This window comes from Miniopterus schreibersii (genome assembly GCF_964146895.1).
Source record: "Miniopterus schreibersii genome assembly, chromosome: 5".
NCBI classification, from domain to species: Eukaryota; Metazoa; Chordata; class Mammalia; order Chiroptera; family Miniopteridae; genus Miniopterus; species Miniopterus schreibersii.
Window position 1 is genome coordinate 36,427,155 of NC_138106.1, and position 8,575 is coordinate 36,435,729.

Sequence of the window (8,575 nt, forward strand, 5' to 3'; positions counted from 1 at the left end):
CTCAACCAACTGAGCCACACTGGCCAGGGCCCCAAGTAATTTTTAATACCATTTCCCACCCCCAAAGTCTTTTCCCCTTTTCCTTCCCCTCCCTTCACCCACCCCATTTCTCCTTTTCCCAAAGCCTGACCAAAACCTTGCTCTATCACTCTTGCTGGGTTAGGTGTCCCCTTGTAGCCTTCAACTCACTGCATTGTAATTTCTAGTTTATTTACTACCTGTCCAGTTCTGAAAAGTAGGCCCTTTATCTTGTTCAACATTCTATCCCCGGATTCCCCAAATAGTGCACCACAGTAAAGATAATGTTCAACAAATGTTTAATCTATTTAGTATACCTGAGTATACTTCTAATTTATTGCATTTTAATTTTCTCTAGATACTATAATAGCTAAGCAAATGGAGGTATATGTCAATCTTTTTTTCTTTATAAAATAGACAAAAAGTGTTGGGAAGTTGGACACCAATCAGCTATTTTTTCCTAGTACCAGATCTTCATACCGCAGAGTTTCTTGGAACCACTAAAGTACAGCACTAATATGCTGCATAATTTGTTTTAACATCATGGAATAAAATACAAAGTTTTTAAAACTATTTTACAAAACCATCAAAACTCTACAACAAAACCCTACAAGAAAAAGTAGATCTCATTTATAAACATCAATTTAAGAATATATTAAACAAAACATAGCAAGATACAAAACTTAAATTCTAGTTACACAAATATATCTCCCATAGAAATAACCACCCTCCCCTCATCTGTACTACTCAAGACTCAATCAGCAGCTTCCATAACGACCCCCACCCACCCCCTCGCTGACCACTTTCCATCAGCCCTCAGCAGGGGCGGATGCCAGCCCTAGCATTGGCCCTGGCCCTAACCCTAGCCCTCATACTGGCCTCGGCTCTGGCCCTGTCGGCCTCATGGTACTGCAATGGCCAGCGCTGGGGTTTCTTTTCATGGAGCTTGGCCAAGAACCCCAAGATTTTCAATTTGCTGGTTTCCAGATTGCTTAGGGGACTCCAAGAGAATTCACAACCGGGTGGAGTGGTGTGAGGCACCCACCTGTAACTGAGCTATTGTTGCTGCACGAAATCTTCCATAATAAGCCTCTTCGGGTGCCCCAAGAGGTAGTGATGTTATCGGCATACTTTGAGGGACACACCTCCCCACCAACGCAGCATCTCCCAGACCTGTTCCTCTCTGGCACTATTACCTTTCATGTAGATAAAGCCCAAGACCATCATTAAGAGACCCAATCTGGGGCCATCTCCTCCCAGATCCTCCTCCTCCTCCTCCTCCTAAGGTTTTAGTTTGTTGACCAGGATATAAGTGTGGTGCTTGCAGCCGAGCTGTTTCAGCTCAAAACCAAAGACATACCGCCGAATCTGCGGCCCTAGCGATGATCTCAGGGAAAAGATCCTTTAAGTCTCAGATAACGTATTTCGCCCTCTCAGAGCGAGTGATGGGACTCTTCTTTTTGTCCTTCACCAGCAGGAACCGCACCAACTCCGCCACCATCCGCAGACGGCCATAGGCCCTGCGCAGAGTCGGGGCTGCGGCTGCCAAGACCCTCCTCGCGCCTCTCCGGGTGAGGGCCGGCCCGCAGCCCCTCCTCCCGCTCGGCGCCGAAGTCCTCCGTGGGGCTCTCCTGCGGGCGGGCGCCCGGGGCCTCCTGCCGCGAGCCCGTCAGGGTCTCACCGCCGTCCTTCTACCTCTAGGATCCGGAGAGCCCCCCCGCCCCCGCCCCGGGCTCTTGGGTTTCTCTAACACGTTTTCCGGCGCCCAGGTGCAGAGCGCACACGCAGGCCGAGGAGTGTGCAAGTCGCTGCACAGACCCCAGCGAGGGGTTGGACAGGGCGGGGCAGCGGGAGGAGGGCTAGGAGGGGTGACAAAGGCGGCTTTGTGGCTGCTGGACAGCACCGTAGAGAACCGCAGCGCTGAGGACTTGCGGTGCGGTTACGGCGCAGCCTCGGTCCGCGCCCGCCCCCCGGCTCTCGGGGCTGCTTCCGTGCAGCCGAGGCAAGATGGTGGCCCCGGGGGGCCGCGCGAAGCCCCGCCCCTTCCGGCCCCCCCTGGGCTGAGGGGTCTGCGCCAGCTTCCGGGGTCGCTGGGTCTGCGGAAAGTGTGCGGTCTTCGCTGCTTCTCACCCCGGGAGCTGGAGGGGCGGTTTTCACACCCAGGGCGTGCGGAGTAGGGGTTGTGTCAGTGTGCAGGGGTGAAATGGGGATGGAGTTCCTGCCGTGTCTTTCAGCAGGTGCTTATTTATAAGTGTGTGTATTTAGGATTTTGCCCGATTTACTCTGGCCCGAGTGCAGAGCGCATGGAGGTGAAAGCTGGAAGGTAGGCTGTGCCGGCCAGTTAGTGAAGGGCCATGAGGATGCCAGGAACAATGAAACTTATTCTGAACATGGGGAAATACTACAGGGGGATTTAAGCAAGGGAGTGCCTAGACCCGTCTGTATTTCACAGGCTCCCTTGTGGCAGCGTGGGGGATGGACTGGAGCAGGGCTGACCAAAAGCTGGAATCCAGTTCAGAGTGTTATTACAGTGCAGAGCAGGACCTGGGTTTGGGCCTGTCGTGTTCATTGGTGTATCCTCAGCTCCTAGAACAGTGCCAGCTACAATGAGGCACTCCATAAATATTGTAAAATAGATGATGAAGGGGTAAGGATAGCCGATTCTACAGGGATGAAAGGAAAATGATGAGATATCTTGAAGTACAGCTGGCAGAAATAGTGACTGTTTAGAGGAAAAGGGAGATTTTTTTAACCTAATCAAACTTAACTACTCCCATTTTTTCTTTTTGAATACCCTACTCTGAGTTTTCTCCCACTTTCTGCTTCTTCCTGTCCCTCTCCCCCCCCCCCTCCCCATCTATCTCCAGGATTTAGCTTAAATGTCACCATTCCAAAGCATTCCTTAGTCTCCATGCATGGAAGTTATTTATTGACATCTCTGAATCACCATAGCAATTTGTATTTATTTAAAATCCACTTATATAGACCTTATTATGTGCTAGGCTCTGTTGTAAACACTTTTCAAATATTAATTTAATTCTCATTAAGGTAAGTACTATTATCATCCTATTTTATAGGAATATTTTTTCTATGGCATTTGTTATTTACTAGCTATGTAATCTTCTTACCTAAACTCCCTGTTTCTCAGTTACCTTATCAGTAAAATGGGTATAATATTAGAAACAACACTATGGAGATTATGTGAAGTTATGCATGTAAAGTATTTAACAAGAGTGCTTAGCAAATATTGAATGTTCAATAATGTTAACTGTTATTTATTGCATTTTTTAATGTGTTGATACTGTGCTAAGTATTTACATGTATTAACTCATCTATTTCTTCTCATAACAGCCCTGGCAGGTAAGTCGTGTTATTATCCCCATTTTACAAGTGAAGTAACACACAAAAAGGTTAAGTAACTTACCCAACATCACATGACTGAGATTTGAACTGTGGTCCAGAGACCGTGTTTTAACCACTATATTAACAGATGTTAATTATTATTGACCATACTTTGTATTATAATTATTTTGTGCTTATTTTATTCCCCTCCAAAATCAAACATCCTAAAAACTAAGGCCATGTCTAACTTTTTTGGAGAGCCCCTCAGAGTTGGCACTCAGTATATAATTGCCATTGACTAAATGATGGAAGGCTTTACTTTTTTACATAGGAAATAACATTTATTTTAAGCAAATATCTGACAGTTAGACCTTTCTAGATATAATTATGAATTTCATTTTAAAAACTTCTGAAAACATATTCCCATTTATACTGTATGACTTACAAAATCTGAGAGTGTGTGAATGAAGCAGAAAGATATTTATTGTAGTCAAGCTTGAGGCTGTTATTAATTCCCATTGTGCCAAACATTTTATGTACATTATAATTTAGTCCTCACGAATCCCTATTGGGAAGGTATTATTATCCTTATTTTACAAATGGGAAAACAGTCACAGAGAGGTTAAATCACCTGTCCCAAACCACCCATCTGTTAAGTGCTAGACCGGAAATGAGAACCTATATCTGTCTATTCTGAAGACTGTACTCATGACTGCCATGCTTGATTGCCTGGTTATCTGTTTCTCTTAAGGTAGAGAGAACCACTCCTATCTAAAAGGACAGCGCTAGAGATAAAATAGTTCACTTACCATATCTTTCTCATATCAAACTTTGCCAAGGAGATATGCAGAAGATATAGGCATGGAAAGGACCATGCAGGATATACACTGAATGGAAAGAATTTTGAGGGACAAATTAGCAATAATATGACAGTTTAAAAAACTGAATGAATTATCCACCATTACTGATCAAAAAGGGAATAAACTACTGATAAAATATAGATGAGTCAGGCAGACGTTATGTTGAGGGAAAGAAGAAAGGTACAAAAGGTTACATACAATATGATTTCATTAATCTGATGCTCAATATAGGTTAAACTAATCTGTGGTGATAGACATTAGAACAATAGAGTGGGGTTGACTGGAAAAGGATATGCATGAACTTTCTGGGGATGATGAAAATATTCTGTATCTTGGTTTGGGGGTAGGTATACATTTGTCAAAACTTATCAAACTGTGCTCTTAATATATATGCATCTCACAATATATAAATATACCTTGAAAATGATAAACAGAAGTTTTTTATTGAGGTATAATTGACATAATAATCAGTTTCAGGTATATAACATTGATTCTACATTTGTAAATATTGTGAGTAATCACATTAAGCCTAATTTGACATTTGTTACAATATATAGTTACAAAATTATTTTTTCTTGTGATGAGAACTATGAGGTGTGTATTTTTGTACTCATTTTATAGAAGAAGAACCTGAGGCTCAGGGAAATTAACTTGCCTAAAGTTACCCAGTGAATAAATGAAAATGCCAAACCCAGTCCAGATATTTTTGACTGCAAATCTCATAAAACTTTCAAGACCATTGGAGTGGCTTTCAGGTTGGGATTGTCACTGAAATTCATAAGACAGAATAGACTTACCAGGCATGAAGTTTATGTCTCCTTAAGGGATACAGAATAAGGAGCAGAGCAGCATGGAGGGCTAACAGTGTCATAACGGCCTTGGACATACAGAGCCAGTGTCCAATGTCCCAATCACCATTTTGGTTCTTTTTTTTTTTTAACTTTATTTAGTTGTCTTTTAAAAAAACATATGTTTTTATTAACTTTAGAGAGAGAGGGAGAGAGAGAGAAACATCGATTGGTTGCCTACTGCTCGCCCCCTACTGGGGATCGAACCCGCAGCCCAGGCATGTGCTGTGACCGGGAATTGAACCAGTGATCTCTTGGTGCATGGAATGACACTCAGCCAACTGAGCCACACCGACCAGGGCAGGGTGAGTCTTCTTTTAAAAGCAACTTAGTTTTAAAATGAGGTTAAGAGAGAGAAGAAAGAACATGAAACCTTCTAACATTGTCAGACAGACAGATAAGAGGGAGGGTGGTCACTGGACAGGGCCTTCCATGTCAGATCTTCTCCGTCTTGGATATGAGGTCACAGATTCTGGTCAGTTCATTGTTTTCTCTAGTTTTCTGCTCAGTGGTCTTCTCCAGCAAGTGGATGTGCACCTGTTCCTTTCTCAGGCTCACCTGGAATGCCAAGGCCTCCACTTGGGCCTTGTTGGGGACCTTGGTGATCTCCTTGTTTGCCTGCTTGAGTTTCTCTTCTGTGTGGGTCTTCAGCACATGGTACCTCTGGCCTTCTTTCTCATTTCTTAGTATATAATCCTCAACGCACTTCTTCAGTGATTCTTCATTCTTGCAGTAGCCTTCAGTTACCTTCTTCTGCTTCCCAAATTGCTTGAAGAGGTCAGAGAAAGATTTTTTCATTGGGTTAGAGTCCACAGTAAGTTGGTCTTTTTCTTTCAGAACCTTCTGGATTTGGGTTTTGGCAAATTCCTTGTTTCTGAACTTTATCCATTGCTTGGGACATGACCTCCTAAAATCCATCCAGGGTCTTATCTAGCTGTAGGTTCTTTACATGGAGCACTTCACACCTGCTCTCCAGCAACAGGGTCTCCTTTTGTGTCACTTCCACTACCCTGTCTAGGTCCTTCTGGTTGTATTACAGCACGTCTACCATGGAAGCCCCATGCTAAGGACACATGGGGTTGGCCCCAGCAAAGGAACACTCAGCTCCTAGGAAGTCAGGTTCCACCAGCACCACCTCAGGGGGATTCCATACCTGCAGAGCACATCTGCACATACCAACTGGTCCCGGTAATCTCCCTTGAGGTGCTAGATCCTCAGCTGGCTCTCAGCAGGGCCCCTCACTCAGGTCCAAGGTGAGCCTGACCCAGCTGAGGGGGGCATATGGTCAGCTGGCCAGGCCATGAAAGGTGAGGCTGGGGGCCCATGCTGAAGAATTTGTGGTTCCCTCCACACTTGCTGCTCAGTGGTCCCTGACATGGTCAGCACCACAAGAGTGTCACCGCTGAGGTGAAATGAGATAGAAAATTCAATGACTAGGCCTTTAGCTATAGGAGGTGTGAGGGGTGTGAAAGGGGCATGGACTAGTTTCCCACTTGCCCGTCCCTGGATGCTACAGTGTTACCCTGGAAGGGACCTAGACAATCATTTTTCTGGTTTTGCTTGTCCCTGCATTGTACTGGACACGCAGACTGTTAAAACAATCCTGGTGGGTAAAGGGGGTCAAAAAAAAAATATGGTGAAGGAAGGAAACTAGACTTCGGTTGGTGGGTACTCATTAGAATATACAGATGACAAATTGTACACCTGGAAATGATGTGTTATTAACCAATGCCACCCCAATTTAATTTTTTATAAAAGCAGCCTTATCTAAACTATTAAAAGGGAGAACATGCATATCTCTTTGGTGGGGGGAGGGCAGTGAAACAAATACTTTGATGATTGTTAGATTGAAACCTTCTTGAGGGAAGATCCTTGTAGCCTAGACTAGAACCTTTGAAAGCCCATAGTGCTCAGCGCAGTTTAGTATGTGGAAAGGGATGAGGGACTTACACTGAAAAAGCAGAAGTACAGGATGAATTATCCTGGAAATGTCCAGCACTGTGGGAATAGGAAGGGTGTGTCCTAGACCAAAACACTGAGCTAGGTCTGGAACCCGAGTTCTGGATTCCTCTTCACACACTGTGCAGCACACTTAACCTTCCTGGGACACTGCTTCCTCAGCTTGAAGACCTGACAACCCTTGCTTTGCCCATCCCCACAGAGTTATGTTGAGAGTCAAGTAAGATTATAAATGCAAACATACTTTTAAAGTGCTTTACCATTAAGAAACAAATATAAAATGTTACAGACTTTTTTTTTTTTTAAACAGAAGTGGTAGAAAAATCTCAGTAATGAGTGTGACTAGCCTCTCACGCAGACATTTTGGAATGAGCTTACACATTCCTGGTTGAAAAAACCGTCTGGCCAAAAAAGATTAAATAAAGAAATGTCAAGTCCTGACACTCCATCTAAGGCCAGTGAATGCTTTGGTGGGAAGCCAGAGTTATCTTGTTGAATTCCTTCTAAACTTGGCAATAGAGTCCTCAAACTCTTGAGTGCCTTCTTCACACAGATGCTGAGTAATGTCTCACCCCGGGTCTGAGCCCGGACTGCATAGGTGCTTGTGTCTTTCCTGTTTCTCCTGACAGTCTTGACAGCCATGCAGCTGATCCTGCTCACAGAAGGGATCAGAGGAAGAGCTTTGTCTGAAATCCCTCCCTGGGCCAGGGGCAAAACAGAGCCTAGCTTTGTCATAACAGAATGGGCAGAGCATGAGGCCACTGGTATGTGTGGCTGGCATTGGGGCAGGATGGCTAGGCAGATGATTTGATCTGACTTGGGTAATGAAAATTGTTTGTTACTGTTTGAAGAGCAATTGTGTAAGCAACAGTACTTCTGTGTTGGGCTGCCTGTGACCCACCAGTGTCTGTAACATAATACCCAACCCAGAGGAGGAGCAGAGCCTGTCCAGTGGGGGAGGGGAGAGATGTGGGGGCACAGGGCCTCCTTTTCCCTCCTCCACTGTCCCCCACCCCTCTAAACCTCGAAGGAGAGTTGGCGAGAAGGCATTTGCCACCTGGACACAATGAGGCCCAGTGCCAGGGGCAGGCGTGGGGCTGGCCTGGAGCCAGGGCCCTGGTCTGAATGGTTGTCACCAAGGGACTGCCAACAGCCCATCTCTATCCCCGTGAGGCCGGGCCAGGGCCGGGGTGGGGGGCCTACCACCCCCATCTTGGAGGCCCAACTCACAGCATCCGCTGGCCGTGATCAGAATGCTCGGGACAGGGGCTTTGAGCAGCTGAGCAGAGCTGGTCCTTCTGTGGGCCGCCAGTTCATTTGGATTAGAGCAGGCTCTCCGGAGTTCCTTTGTAGGCTGCTTGTTATTCCGTCCGCACTGAGCACTGTGCATTCATCTTTATTAGTTCTAATTGCTTCCCTATTCTAATGGGATCTTGATATTCCCGTACAATTGAAAGGAAATGTATTCATTAAAATAATTCTTCTCCTAACTGCTGCTTCAAGCTGCTCCTCTAAGTGACATTGTCTCTCTAGCCACAGCCTGCTGAG

The 8,575-nt window shown here is 45.2% G+C and overlaps 1 protein-coding gene across 1 annotated transcript; it reads right to left on the bottom strand.

The window, feature by feature from the left end:
- Window positions 1-306: 306 nt before the first annotated feature.
- Window positions 307-5,866, bottom strand: MAGEF1 (MAGE family member F1; the record flags this gene model as incomplete). Its single annotated transcript, XM_081137979.1, is given in 10 exon segments — window positions 307-1,074; window positions 1,078-1,134; window positions 1,137-1,163; window positions 1,165-1,299; window positions 1,303-1,381; window positions 1,383-1,429; window positions 1,433-1,601; window positions 1,603-1,709; window positions 1,962-2,114; window positions 5,627-5,866. Coding segments are annotated over 10 exon segments (1,254 nt in total). The 3' UTR covers window positions 307-834.
- Window positions 5,867-8,575: the final 2,709 nt, after the last annotated feature.